Raw genomic sequence first — 15,960 nt, 5'->3', positions numbered from 1 at the left:
CCCTTTTTCCATAAAGTGCTCCCGCGTCTCCGTATGCAGCAGTACACCCCTGTCCGTAGAGGATAGGGATGAACCCTATGGTGAAGCATGCCACTAAGGGGCAACCTGGGTGGGTGAGGGTTATCTGAAAGAAAACGTTTTTTTCTTTCTTTTCAGTCCTTCTAAGAGGTTCGCTTTTCCTTCTTTGACAGACGGGACTCTCTTTTGGGTATTTGTAAACGCACACAGACAATAAATGAATGCAAGGTACTACAAGATAAGTTGTCAGGGTATTGTATCATCAAGTATTGTATCATCATCAGCGTTACAAAGAGCAAGAAAGTGGAATAAATAGACAAGCTACACCGTCATCTTTAGAGTCGCATGAGTACAATAAAAAAAGTTAATGATGGATTGATAAATCCCTTCTGGCATTCATTTCATATCATAGTCCACAATCACACGTTGGGCAAAGTGATGCAAGGGACAGGTCCACTACATGGTGTGAGAATCCGCCCTTCGTTTCACCTCACCTCTGACAATCTGCATTATCGTGGAGCCCATATCTATAAAGCCAGTCCTGAGTGTAGTATACTCGGTTAGTGTACTTGAAATGCATAAGCCTGTGTCTACTGTTCAGTGATATAGTCTGGATTACAGAGCAGCAATATTGCCAAAGTTTGCCACTAATGTCTATTCCCAAGTCTCTCTGCCAGTCAAGCCTGACCTTAGTCATACCAGGTCTATATGCCTCCTGTGCAAATGCATAAAGCCTCGCTACTAACTGGTTAGGGGTAGCTACCTGGAGGAGGGAAGACAATGCGGACATCTCCAGGGTTTCTAGCCTGTCATCCCTTAATAGCTCCCGCGGTGTGTGTCTTGCTGTGTAATAATGAAATTGAAGGAGAGCAGTGGACGTAGTACTTCTTTCCCAGACCTGCTCCAACGTGTACATTGTGCCATCTTGAAAGAAGTTCCCCCCATGCTAATACCAATCTCATTTAGTGCGATTGTTACTCTCCCCTCACAACCCATTGGAAACCTTGAGCTCCAATCCAGAGGTATATGTGGTGAATACAGTAGGAATCCAGCCTGTCTCTCCAAGAGATAATGCGAGGAGTGAACCGTGGTGTTCAACGAGTCAAAAACACTGTGCCTCGATGTCGGATTACTAAATAGCATTAGTGGTAATGTGTGTGGGTCTGCAGCATCTCGCTCAAGGTGTAAGTGCAGAAAGTCATTAGGGCCATGGATCCAGTAATGCACAAACACGCTCTGTGCTGCACTATGTTAGGTCTCTAGATCTGGGGCATTAGGTCCTTCCATGTCTTAAGACAGAGTAAAAAACTCCCAGAGCACCCTCGGTTGCCAGTCTGATCGTAAGGGTCCAGAGATTATCAAACACTGCACCAGGCAGTAACATTCTGAAATATAAACAGAAACCAAGGTAGTACCACCATCTTCATTATGGCTATACGGTGAGAGACAGTAGCAATTTAATCCAGCATTTCAACAGCTTCCAAGAGTCTCTGTATCGTCCTACCAAAAATATCAAGCAAACTAAAGCTGGGTCTGTATGTATCTGTATTCTTAGGTTTAAAAAATGAGTCAGTTGACTACTGCAAGGGAAAGACCAGTGGGATGGGCGTAAGGGGAAAGGTAATGGACTAATCCCAATGCACCCGGAGGCTGGAATATCCTCTAAACTGCACAACCTAGTGCAGTATTGGGGCCAGGTTGCACTCTGGCTGGTGGACATAAAGCAGTGTGTCATCGGCGAATGCCGATATGACCAAATTATAGTACGAGCCCCGTTATCCTCTTATTCCTGAAGTACACAGGCTAGTGGCTCAGCTACCAGACCATATAACAGGGAGATAGGGGGCAACCATAGTTAAAAGTGTAATAGTTGTGAAATGGATATGGAACTAAATCCCACAACAATGTCAGGGAGTCTATGACAGGGAGTTGACCTACATTATTAAAAGCTCCCATTGAGGCCATATATGACCCGTGTCACGGCATTTAAAAGAGCATACGGGAGGGGCAGGTTACAGACATGGATAGACCTCCTAGAAACGGAGGCTAGAAGATAGAGTCCGTCTTTCCGCGCCTACAGTGTACTTACAGGCTATCCTAGAACCGGTGCGGAGGGGGGGGGGTAAGTATGTATGAGGCTTAACTCACCCGCAGCCAGGAAACATAGTATATCCCACTGATCTGTCCACACACGGAAATAGTGTTAGTTCCCACTCCACCTACCTGTCGTCTCATCCCACCCGGAGAGGTGTGAATATACAAACAGCACAGGGGAGAGGACCGCTGCTTCGGCTCCCGGGCCGGGGCCCCCGCCGCGCTTCTCCTCGCCTCCCCTGGTTTTGCCATCCTCATCCTGAATGAATCTCCTGTCGACTGGGGGAGGTCGTGAGGCAGCGAGGGGCGTGGCGCACCTGTGTGTGAGTGTGACACAATGACGGGGCATTGGAGCAGGAATCATTTTCGAGGCGGAGGTGTGTGGGGTGGTCGAGGGAGGGGTGAAGGTAGGAGGGTCCTAAACCCTTAATTCAGATCGACAAACTGGAAACTAGAACATGGTCCCAGAGTTTCCGCTTCTGGGACCATGGGTACAGTAGCTTGGGCAAACCCCGGCACATCCTCGAACGCTATACTTTCTAATGACTGTCAGTCCGGTGCGGATACCAGCTTAATTTGCACCATATTTGCAACCTGAATACTAAGAAATCAAGCAAAATGGGTAAAAAGGCTGGAAATTATTGCATCCAATTTTACACCAGCGCAACACATGGAGATAACTGGTATTTCCTTCTGGTTTTACAGGGAGCAAAGCAAACACATTGTGCTCCACTTTTCACATGCGTTGAACAACTCTTACAAAGTTGCCAAATTCAGCTTGCTTTGTGAGTACTCGATAATCACAGAGTAGAAAATACAACACAAACTGTATTTTCTCTATTTGTGCCCTGGTGCAAACCCCATAATGGAATGCGCCGATGGGCAGAACCTCAGAAGTAAAGCAAAAGGGATCAAACCCGATTTGCCGCACATAGGCGTTACATAAGGCGGCCCAGCGCTGCTTATGCACACAAGGGTATCCATGTTTGCCTGTCATTTGATTTTGTTCGTGCTGAAACTGACCAGGCGCTCTCATTCTGCCTCTGTCTTATAGTTTGCTGCTTTCAATTTAGGAGATCCATAGATCACAAATTGAATCCATGAAAAGGCCAAGTGCGCTTTTCATCGTTCAGTGGTCGATAAACTGAGTACTTTTCAATTGGGCAAATGACAATTTACAGCGCTTAGAATCAGAAGCAACTGCGGTGTTATGCAATATCTAACCCAGTTCTTTTAATAGCTTGTTTTCATATAGTGCTTCTTCTCACACGTGTATCTATATACACAACTGTTTAATTTAGGTTTGTGACTCATAAATGCCCTTTTTAGGTTTTGCCTGGCGAAAAGATGCGCTCTGCGCATCTTTTTCGCGCAGGCGAAATCCTGATGAGAACGGTAGTGTGGCTTTGGGTCGGCCCTCGTCATTCATTGGCTGGCTCCATAAATGGAGCCTAGCCATTGGACGAGGGGCCTGTCCGTCAATGCCGGACCAGATTCAGGGGCGTTCCCGAGATTCTTTGGCTTTTGCCGACGTCACGCGACGTCAGCCGAAAGCCGGGAACGCCCCCGAATCTGGTCCGGCATTGCCGGCACTTCTGCGTCTCTCCACCCCCCTTTCCCGCCCCCTCCCGCTTGTTGCCTGATGCGCTGCAGGATGGCCGCCTGTTGAAGGGGCTCTGCAGGTCAGACTTTCCAATCCTAGAAATCACCACGAAGGCGCGGGTCCTGCTGACATAAAAACCCCGCTACCATGAGCTAAAAACAGCTGGAGAGCCTGGATGAATTCCCAGCTGTCCTGCAAAGCCGGAACACACTGACAACTGCTGGTGTGTGCCGAGGCCGCGACCATGGCTGAAAATGGCTGCCTTACTCGGCGAGATCCAGTAGCTGCTCCAGACTGCCGGGCGCCCTACACGAAGAGAAGACACCAACTTACATCCGGGGGCACAGGGGACGGACGGCGGAACCGGAGCTCAGTTCATATGGTAGAGCTGGCCTGCATATACTGACAAGAGCCCGGGCGGAGGGCGTGTGCGCGCGCCCTGGTGGCGACTGTGGCTGCGGCTGGCGAGATCGGAGGCGAGCTGTTGCAGACCTGCGTGGGAGCGAGAGCCGGATCTGTGACCGCTGGTGGCGAACTGAAGACAGCGTTGGGAAAAGGTGCGGTAAGTGGGGCTGAGTCCGCTGCTGGGAAGGGGTTGGGCTGAGCCACGCCGCATAGGCCCTGGCCCCGTTGCAGCACCTGACAGCTGCGGGGCTGGGATATTGTTGTGTAGGCCCGGACACCACCCGCCCTTCACTGGGCCTTGGCCTGCTTCTACACAGGGGCGGCTTCTGTGCAGGCATCGGCGGCAAGAAGTAGGGAGGCTGAGGTGGGTCGCGGCCATCTGGCTAGCCTCCCCTGCATTAAAACTGCAGGAGGGTGTTCCGGCTGTACATGGGCCCGCTAAGCCTCCTTCTCCTGCTCGGCGGCCTGCGTGGGGCCCCCCCTCCTCCTGCCCTGAAGTTGGAAAGACGACCCTGGCCCCCGGCTCCGCATCCACTGTTTTTATCAGGCTCTACATATCTGGTGTGTACATGTAATGCACTAACTACACTGTGGTAGTTAACTACACTATGGCGAAGGTGCACATTTCGGCGTGACTGTTGCTGGGGCAATCAGGGACAGACTGTTCCTCACTGAGGCACTGTATTGAGACGATCTCGGCGCATTGCCTATAACCAGCTGCCTAGTTGGGATCTTTTACCGGGCGTGCTCCACCAACCTGTTTGCCTACGCAGGAGGAGTGCAAACCTTGCCACTGACACGCATCACTATGTCTATTTCATACGGGCTGGGGGCTATCTAGAACGCCCCCCCTTCACTGTCATCCTGTCTGATTGCGGAGAGGGTCCTCCCTTGGTTTTCATTCTCACTTGAGTCACAAACTGCACTATTTGTCCCTAAGTGCATGTGGGGTGGTACACCGCGGCTGGGCTAACGACAAACCTCACTTAGAGGACATAGGGGTCACTGTAACAGCTGCTGGATTGCCTTCGGCGATATGTGGGGACATTTAAGGCTTGGGCGTGGACTATCAGCTCAGACGGACTCGTGGCTGACTGCGATATTGGGCTTGCTATCATGGGTAAGATAGATCCAAAGCAGCCCAAGATCCCATTCGAGAGCAAACGTCAAACGTGCACCACGGAGGTGACAACAGAACTGGACGCCACCCAGGGCCCTAAAGAGATGGCAGACCAACCGGTAGAAGATATGCGCTCTATCCTACTTGATGTGCGCTCCAGCCTCAAAACCATAGACAATAATATTGATGCATTAACCTCAAGCCTGGATGTTGTCAAAAAGCGGGTGGTTGCACATGAAACTTGCCTGGATGTCCTGGAAAACAGATTGTCGCGGAGAAGCCTCGTTGCCTGCTTGTGCCTCCGTGTGCCCCTGTTGCCTGCTTGTACCTCCGTGTGCCCCTGTTGCCTGCTTGTGCCTCCGTGTGCCCCTGTTGCCTGCTTGTGCCTCAGTGTGCCCCTGTTGCCTGCTTCTGCCTCCGTTTTCGTGCCCCTGTTGCCTGCTTGTGCCTCCGTGTGCCCCTGTTGCCTGCTTGTGCCTCCGTGTGCCCCTGTTGCCTGCTTGTGCCTCCGTGTGCCCCTGTTGCCTGCTTGTGCCTCCATGTGCCCCTGTTGCCTGCTTGTGCTGTGTGGGTGTGTGTGGAGGGCTCTGTGTAGCTGTGTGTGTGGGAAGCTTTGTGTGGCTGTGTGTGTGGGGGGCTGTGTGGGTGTGTGTGTGGGGGGTCTGTGTGGGTGTGTGTGTGGGGGGGCTCTGTGTGTGTTTGTGTGTGTCATTTGCGAGAGATAAAGCTAGTGGCATTGTAAATGGCAATGCCATTTATTTATGTTAAAAAAACATAAATAAAAATAATGTCAAGAGCAATGCCAATAGCTCTAACTTTAACAAAGGCAAAACCATTGCATTGTAAATGCTTGTTGATTATAACCATGGCTTTAGTGGGAAAAAAAATTGGGTGTGTGGAGGGGTGTCTAAAAGAGATGTGTCTTATGCAATTAAGGATGTGGTTTAAGCATATAAAGTACATTTCTGTGCTTTCCGTATTGTGCCACCAGACTGGTATTTCAGGACTTTTCCTAGATTTCTGTTATTGCACCCAGATATATAACACAACTGACATACACCTAAAACCAGCTAAAGTATTGGCTTTGCCAATGGTTGTTAGCTATTTAAGACAAATGAGTAACAACAGTTATTTTGCTGTAAATAATTGATATTTAAAATGTTTTAATTTAAAAATTATGAGACTCAGAACTAAACATAACTTAGGCCTGTGGAAGGGGTAATGGCCATCAGAGAGTCAATCACTCCTGTTATGTACACTCTATTGCCCACATGCATCAAAGTGAATTGCATTCGCAAACGGTGCGAATCGCAAAATTCAGCCGTTTGCGAATGCAATTCATTGTTTTGGGATGCATTAACCTTTTTGGCTTTTTCGCAATTTAAGAAATCGCAATTTATTTGCTATTTCTTAAATTGCGATTGCATTTATGAAATCGCAATTTTGCGATTTCTTAAATGCAATGCATCATCTTTAAAAAAAATGTGAATTCGCAAATTAGAAGTGTTAAATTAGCATGCAGTCAACCTTCATGGTTATTTTAGAAAAGTGTCAAAAATGCACAAAAGTGCACTTTTAACAATTTCATTTTACACTCACACATGCCCTTGGGCATGTATGTGTGAAACAAGGACTGTATGTTACATTTCAGGGGTGCAGGGGGGGTCCTTTGGACCCCCCCTGCACCCTAGAAATTGCATTCTCATTTTGCGATTCCTGAATTGCGAATCGCAAAATGAAAATGCCTTCCCATTGATTAGGCCCATAGGAATCAATGTAAAGGAATTCCTTATTTGCGATTCGCAAAATTGGGAATCGCAAATAAGGAAAAATAAGAAATCGCAAAAAAATATGCAAATTTTTAATGCATAGGTATTTGCGATTTCTAAATTGCGATTCCTTAATTTTCGCAATTTAGGAATCGCAAATACCAACAATGATGCATGTGGCCGTATGTTCTTCATGTATGCCCTTTTTCTCTTCATAGCTCCACCATCTGCATATCCAGCTGCAGCTCGTGCAGGTAAGAGCAGTGGGGCCAGGTTGGGGGGGGGGGGGTATTTTGCCAGAGGACGAGGGAATATTAATTATTTATTTAATTTTCCCTCGTCGTCGTCATTCGAAAACACCCCTGTCAATATTTTGACAACTCTATATCTCCTTCACACCCATTTGCACAGAATCACAGCTGAAACTGGAGTACGTGACCAACCAATGCTGTGTGTGCTCTGCAGAGAGGCCCAGAGTTGGATGAACATGTATACTGAACACGGTAGGCACTGTGAGAAACTCACACTTTCTCCCCCCTCAACTCTACAGCACTCAATAGTGGCCCGTTATGAACACCTGGAGGTGACTCAGTTCAAAGAATACACTATACAGTAGAGAATACACAACACTCTGGAAAGAGCCGAAAATATGAGTGAATGCAAGATTAAGTAGAACACGTAAAATATAAACGGGAACTAAATCTCTGCCATGAATTACCTTAAAGTTTTTTACATTCATAGTTCAGAAAACAATCAGTGGGTTTGCCTGTAAAGTTAGGGACATGAATATAGAGCCCGAGAGAGACCCGTATCACTATCAATTTTTAATTACTATAAGGTCTGACAAACTCAGAGGGACCCGACCCACTTGAATCACTGATTTATAACTAGGGCTTCCAGTTTTATGGCATTTATGTTTTTTACATTTCCGTCTGTATTTATTCATATTTATTTTTTGCTAATTTCATCTCTTTTTATCCATATTTATTTTGGGTTATGTAACAAAAGAAGCTGAGAATAGTATATTTCCACATTTATTTAAATAATGAATGTGCTCTCATGCCTGAACAGCTTTCAATTATATGAACACCCACAGATGATCAATGAATGCACTAATATGAAAAATGCAAATGATAGTACAAACCTTGTGCATATCCAGCCTTTTACTGAACTTGGTTTCTTTTTAGGTCTCGCAGTTCTAGGGTTGGAGCGCGTATTCTGTCCTCGCTCTGCGAGGCTTATTGTGATTGTCAAGATTTTAGAAGGGGACTTGAAGCCCCGCCAATCTTTCCCATTGGCTGGCATCATCGTTTATGTTGAACGATGGCATCGATTGAAAACAAGGCTTTTTTGTTACCGCCCTGTCTCCTTCTCGGCTGGCCCATCCGCACTCGATCGTTTGCTTGCGTTGCGGTGTTATCCTGTCTCCTTCATTAAGTCGGTAAGCACTTTTTTAAAAATTCGTGCAATGGCGGGCTTCGCACGCTAGTTAAAGGAAGCTGCTGCTATCAAGCAGGGACATATCTAAATGTTTATCTGCCTCTGCAAGCACTGCTCCGGAGAGTGCCTGGCGTGCCGGCCAGGCATGAAAGGGCGCTACAAACTCTTGCTTTTTTAGAATCATAGATTGCCCCATTACCAACTAAGCTCAGATCCCTTAGTGCCACGGCATGCACCACGCAGGTGCTTGCGTCATCAGCCCCCACCCTCCTTCAATATAACACTAGCTGACTAACAACATCTGTCCTAAAAATAAATGTGGTTCGCGCTGTTTGTCAGAGGCGCCCTCTTCTGTGGGGGTTTAGTTTAGTTTAGTTTTTAATTTCTGCACAAATCCCCGATTCCCCAGCGCTGTGCAGGGTTGCCCAACACTCCCATACTATTACATTATTTTGAAAGCTAAACGCATGGCAAATGTCACGAGAGATAGCAGACTTTTTAGGTCTCGGCCTGATCCAGCGCATGCGCTGGTCTCGGCCGAGACATTTAGTAGCTCTGAGAAATGCTACTTTGCCGACGATCAGCCTGCTAGAACGTGCACAAGAGCGCGCACGCGCATGTGCGTCATAGCAAGCTGATCGTTGGCAAGGTAGCACTTGCGGTGATGCGCGTGCACACCACTCATGTCACCACTTACATTTTTTTTTAATTTCATTTTGTGGCAGCGCTCAGAAAGTCTCATAAACGCGGGTCACAGCTGCAGCAGGACGACTCTAATTGTTTCATTAGGAAGACTTGACGCGTCGGCATCCCTATTTCTTCTTTGAATTGTCAATGCGTGTTCTTAGAAGTGACCACGCCGCTGCAAGGTCGAGCCTGATACTTAGCTGTGGCTCAGCTCGAAGGCCTCTTTGAACTTCGCGTCCATAACAAACAGAACTTTCATATGGCTTTGGCCTGCTACCCACGACGAGGGCCGGAGCTGCCGACTTTGGTGAGGCATGGGATCCTGGGTTCGAGTCAGGTGTGCGCTCTACATCCTGTGATTCTGAACAAATTGCTGAGTATATCCAATGCGACCTTCTTTATGCAGTTGACGTGAAGAGCTCCATTACCTTTGGAACGAGTTTGTGCTATAGAAAAATGCACTCTCATATAATACTTAATGAAAAATGTATGTGTTTCACTGGCATTGAAACACAGGAACACTAATTGTTCTGTTCTTTTAAAACCCTCTCTGTCTCTCGGAGTACATTAGTTAGTGTACACCAAAGCTGCGCTCTGCATCAGCTGAGTTTATTCCCTGTTTACACATATGAGGGCAACAGCGTCCAACATAGGCATGCAGGAACTTGCCCATTTCCAAAACAGGTCCATACAGTTTGACTGGTGATGTGGTTGGGTGCTAATATCTTCTAGAAGTTGTCAAATTCTTCACTTGGCCCATAATTCCATCCAGGAATTGATTAATAATCATTCATTGTTTCTGATAAAAAGGGTACCTTTGCAGGGTTGAACATTCTGACACACAACCACACACACACACACAACCACACACACACACAAAACCACACACACACAACCACACACAACCACAACCACACACACAACCACACACAATACCACACATACAACCACACACACAGCCACATACACAGCCACACACACACAACCACACACACAACCACAACCACACACACAACCACAACCACACACACAACCACACACACAACCACACCGTCAGTGCACACTTTCACCATGCACAGACACCATCAGTCGTCAGTGCACGCTTTCCCCGGGCACAAACACCACCAGCCGTCAGTGCACGCTTTCACCGGGCACAAATACCACCAGCCGTCAGTGCGCGCTTCCACCAGGCACACACCACTAGATGCCAGTGCACGCTTTAACCGGGCACACACACACCCCCAGCCGTCAGTGCACGCTTTCACCAGGCACACACACACCACCAGCCATCAGTGCACGCTTTCACCAGGCACACTCTTACCACCAGCTGTCAGTGCACACTTTCACCAGGTACACACCACCAGCCGTCGGTGCACGTTTTCACCAGGCACACACACCACCAGCCGTCAGTGCACGCTTCCACCAGGCACAAACACCACCAGCCGGCAGTGCACACTTCCACTAGGCACACACACCACCAGCCATCAGTGCAAACTTCCACCAGGCACACACACCAACAGCCATCAGTGCACATATAAATTGTCGCACTTTACTTCTAAACGTATTCATCTTGTTGTGAACGTATCTAGGACCCTATTTAAATATTCCCAATTCATGCCCTTATGTGGTTATAACAAATCATATCCTTATAAAGGCATAAGAATCATATCCATATTTAGTCATAGCCAATGCAGTCCAAATATGGCAAGGCTACTCCCATAGACTCCTAGAAAGTACAACGCGTTCTTTAAACAAACCAAGCCTTTAGCAGCCCGGTAATTCCCCCTGCTTCTGTTTTGATTTGTCCAAGAACTCCTGGAGTCCTAAAAGAACTGCGAGTTCTTAGTGACGTCTTATGTCCAACCTTACGTCAAACTCGGCACCTTCCAGGTATAAATATACCAGCATCTGCCTTAAGCAGACACACGGTGGTTTGGAGCAGATCGGCTATCTACTTACCCGAAGCCCAGCTGTAACGAGTGCCGAAGGAAGCCGACCCTCCCATTGACGCACTGAGAGAGACGCTGTCTTTTCTCCTGCCGAGAAATCCAGCTCCAGTGTTTCCAGTCACCCTTGCGGGTTGCTGGGAGATCGAGTCCTGAGAAAGAGATACAAGACCTCCTTCATTCTATAACCAAGGTCCGGAGCTGATTAGATCCTTAGAGAATTCTTGATTCAGATTCTTGGCAAAACTATCTTAACTAAAACTGCAGCTCATATACTCCTTCCCACGTACTAGGCTTAGGTTAGGTACACCGGGGTAGGCGTATCTTAGAAGCACCAGTTGAGTACGTTTATTCATGGTTTTATAAATGTATATATTTTATCTATTTTAAACATGATATGGCTCAGAAACCAAATCAATGCTTTTACAGTATTATTTCATAATACTCCTTTTACTGTACGCACTTTACTTTATAATAAGTATTGCAATTGTGGCAATTAACTTCTCTTGCATGAGAAAGAAGACTGCTCAATAAATAACCACTTTTATTGAAAACGCCTGTCTCTCTATTTCTCTGCACTCCTGGTGAAACTAAGCATGCACGATTGACTGAGTGAAATAGCTATCTATTGTTTCCGCGACTCTGGAGATATACTCCTTATTCTGGAGGGAGCAAAGTTGTCATGTTTATGCAGTTGTCAGAAACTAATCCCTTCTTGTCTATTCAGGAAAGTTAACTCCTTCCTGTTCACTCGAGAAAGTTTCTAGTGACCTCTGAGCTAGCTGGCATTCATAATTAAGTCTAACATATTCAATAGAGACCTAGTCGACCTCAGTCCTACGTCTAAACGATCGTTTATGTTATTCCAATGCGCAGAGCCTATTGGGAATATAGGAACTACACTAGAATCTAAAGCGCAGCGTGCCACCATTGCTACAGAAATAAATTCACATTTTTTTGGCCTACAATTTATAGACTTTTGTTGCAATTGGTGTTGCAATATGTAGCAATGCCAATAGCTCAAACTTAATTAATGCGAGGCATATTGCATTGCAAATGCTTGTTGTACAAAGTGGCTGCTGTGCTTTCGTCCCATTCTCTTCCTCTAAAGTATCTTTTTTTCACGAAACACAACATACTCAAAAGTGTGAACAAAAGCCATGGCTGGCGCGTTTTTTGAGTGGACTGGTCTGGTTGAGTGAAATATGAGACACGTGATTTTTTCTCTAGCATATCAAAAACAAGGCATTCACACACATACTAAGCACATACCTTCTGTACTCTTCCTTTTGGCCAGTCGGCCTCAGAGCACAGAGCATGCGCAAGGCCCACATTTACGAGTAATGTAAGTTCAAATCTCATGAGTTAACATAACAGTAAACACACTTAGCTCTAGATCTTTTCCTAGTATGTTGTTTTTTTTAAACAATGAGATGTAAAGTGCACTGCGATTTGGAGCCTGGAACGCATATTTTGAAGACCAGACCTTCTGTACAGGTCGCGCGATTATCAGGGCCGGGCTCGCTACCAGGCGTTTTGTAATGCTGCTGAGCTGGGAACTGATTTTGTTGATGGGGACCTGCGTGTACTGAACGAAATTCATTTTGCTTTAATTATGTCAAAGCACACGCAGGTCTCCATGAACGAAATCAGCCCCCACTGCAGTGAAATCAGCCCCCAACTCGGCAGCATTCCAAAACGCCCGGTAGTCAGTCCGGCCCTGGCGATTATCCCGATGCAAGCATAATTGCGTCATCACCAGGCCACAAGGAGTCCGCTTGCTTGCACGAGCAGAGCAAAGGGGATTTTTATGGTACTGACTTCTGTCCTGGGTCGGATTGGGACAAAAAATAGTTTTGGCCACCAAATTTAAAGTAGCCCCTATCAGCAAAGCACATAGCTAAAAAAAAACACAAGCTTTGCAATGCAATAGGTCTCGCAGGTGTGAGAGTTTGAGCTAATGGCATTGTAAATGTTGATGTTTTTTTTTTTACATGTTGGTTTTTAAAATATAAATAAAAGGTATTGTCAATTACAATGTCAATATCTTAATCTCTCACAAATGCGAGACCTATTGCATTGCAAATGCTTGTTACTGGTTTAACGTTCTTACCTGTCAGTCTACATAGCTGTCATGAATGATAGCATTTAGAATTACTAAAAAATAACACAATTTCCGTTATGATTTCACATTGAAAAGTGAACACAGACAGGAAACAAAACGGTTTTCTGTCTGTATTTATCTGTCAAAACAGTCACAACGGAAAACAGGGAGCCTTACACATAACTAAATTTAATGTAAATTCAATTAAGGAGCTTCACATGCTATAAGATGGATCCGAAGCTGCTTTCTGCATAAGAAATCGGACACGAGCCACTCTATCACCATATACAGAAAGTAATACTTGCCTGCCAATTATTTCAATAAATCCAAACGGCCAGTTATTTAAGTCCCTACCACTGAATAAAGTGACTATAAGCAAGGGTCTAGGTAGTCCCTCTTTTGAATATAAAGTACATGGACTGGTGATTTGCCCAGGGTCACACAGTTAAGTATAGAAGCAGAGATTAAGGGCATACGAGTGCAGCGCCAGAAAGAAGAAGCCCCAGTGTTGGGACATGACGACATCCGAGATGGTGATTAGGCCAGGGTCACACCGTTTCAGTGTGGAATTAGTGCGTAGAGTCCAGAGGCCATATTACGTACATTTTGCAACAAAATTCACATTGACTGAGTACTGACACACAACAGGTCACCGAAATACAACCACCGGGCAGCAAGATAACCACCCCAGGAAGGAAAAGATTTTAGTGTCAACATAGTTTACACGGTTTTCCGATATATTCTTATCTCAAAGTGGCCACGCCTAGACTGCCATTTACTGACGCTGTGCCATGTCTTTAGTTATGTACTGCAGTGACAAGCTTAGGAAATGGTGCGAAAGTGCGAGTGAGAGATACACAAATGCTGTAATCCCCACCCTTTCACATTCATAATAAGAGAGTGGTACTTACATTTAACAATATTCAGATTTTGTTTTACATTACATAGATTCACAACGCAATACACTTGATAGAGAGCAGTGAAGTATTCAGAACTCCGGAGTTACGGTCAAGGGCTAAAATCAAGATTAAAATGCAAGTTGCAAATTCGGCAAACCGGGTACCTAGCCGCCTTCTTTCATTTCGATATGATTTAATGCGGCAACAAACATAAAAGTAAAAAAAAAAACAACACTTTGAACAGAAAGGACTACCCGAAGTAACGAATCTCACTGGTAAGTGTAGCGCTGGCTGGCATGCACACATGTTAACAAGGCGCAAAGTTATTAACCAGGGAATGAACTCTGTGTAAACTCCTCGAGCTGAACTGGGTACTGAGCTCGCTTCCAGGGGGCAGTCACATTTCTATGTGGAGACCCTATAGCGAACGCACCTGTACAGGACAGGACTCCCCGTGAGTTTGCATTGTGGTCACGTCAAAACATGGACATATTACACTGGGAATATGTACCTATTAAAGCCTCGCGTGTTTATGTGATTGCGTTCATTGCCAGCTCCTGTCCAGCGCCAACCACAGCTCGCGCCCATCTCCATAAATGTCATACCGAGTAGAGTAATAGATCTGTCCAACCCCAGCTCCCGCCCTGCCTTGTCCAGTCATTTCTCAAGCCTTAAACATCTCAGGCCCACAGTACGTGTGTAGCTCACTGGTCATATCAGTGACAGACTGACAGACCACAGGCCATGCCCACCCACAGCGCATGCCCAATCGTAACCCTTAGTAGCTCATGTTCAGGAGCGTACCACTTGGTGCAGCGGGTGCAGTGGCACCGTGACCAAGAGGCCTGAGCTATCATCTAAAACCTGATTATTGATGTTATGTCAACTTCACACAGCAATCAGAGGGACCATTTCCTTCTTAGCACTATGCCCACGATACACTGCCAATGCTCATGTTTGCATGGAATGTCCATTGACAACCATATATCAATATTTGGAGCCAGCAGGGTTTATTTTCAGTTCACTTCCGCATGTACAAATGCTTAGTGCACATTTTATTTCAAATCCTATGAGGAGAGCGTTCCGGTTTCAATGTGTTATCTTGAGCACACTGTGTATCTGTATATTCATATATGTGTTTCATACTTTCAATATGTTGTCAGAGTGTCTGAATATCAACACATTTCTTCTTTACTTTGAAATGTTTTCCCAGGGTCATACACGCTAGCCAAACCCCACCTCGTGCCTGTCACATTCCCAGTCACAGTGACAGACCATGCTGTCTCGGGACACACATAACCCCCTCCCAGCGCCCCTCCAGCCAGAAAAGTTAATGAACTGCCCGTCTCGACTCATGCCCGGCACCAGTTGGCGCTCAGTCTCAGGGCATGCCCAGCCTCCCGTGCTCCCCCGCGTAGGGAAGCCTCAACCCCCGTTACCTTGCTCTTCGCGCCCTCTTCTACCCAGCCGCTCTGCCGGGTGTCTTTGGGCTGCGCCACCTCCTGCACCTTGGTACTAAGGCAGCCCATGCTTGTGCGGGGTCTGTGCGTGGGAGTTTGCGGGCAGCCTGCGCTCCTCCTCCCTGGCTTGGACTGGCCGCCCCCACACTCTTTAACACTCTTATACTGGGAGGGAGGGACGAGGCGTCTCTAGGGACTCAGTTGTTGCCAGGGGCCGTTGCTACAATACAAGACTTACCCCACACGGCGTGATGGTCACCGGAAGTACATGGGATGCTACAGCACAGCACGCAGCAGGAAGGGCACACTGGCCTCTGATAACTAGCAAACAGCCCCAAACACTGCTAAATCTCGAAGAGCAGTGTGACCCATCTAACGGGTTCCGGGGCTCCCCATCCCCCTGGGAGGGGGGCCC

General features: G+C 46.7%; 1 protein-coding gene across 1 annotated transcript in view; it reads right to left on the bottom strand.

Annotated features, from left to right (window-relative positions):
• The window catches only part of STMND1 (stathmin domain containing 1), a 90,091-nt gene extending 74,429 nt beyond the window's left edge, over positions 1-15,662 (bottom strand). The window contains exon 1 of the mRNA XM_078687965.1: positions 15,525-15,662. Within this exon, the coding sequence (XP_078544091.1) occupies positions 15,525-15,614 (90 nt within the window). The 5' untranslated portion in view covers positions 15,615-15,662. The remainder of the gene's footprint in view (positions 1-15,524) is intronic.
• Between the last annotated feature and the right edge of the window lie 298 nt (positions 15,663-15,960).

The sequence above is a fragment of the Lissotriton helveticus genome, chromosome 4_1, assembly GCF_964261635.1.
Source record: "Lissotriton helveticus chromosome 4_1, aLisHel1.1, whole genome shotgun sequence".
Lineage (NCBI taxonomy): Eukaryota > Metazoa > Chordata > Amphibia > Caudata > Salamandridae > Lissotriton > Lissotriton helveticus.
The sequence above is the reverse complement of the archived record's forward strand: the minus strand, read 5'-3'. Positions and strand labels throughout refer to the sequence as shown.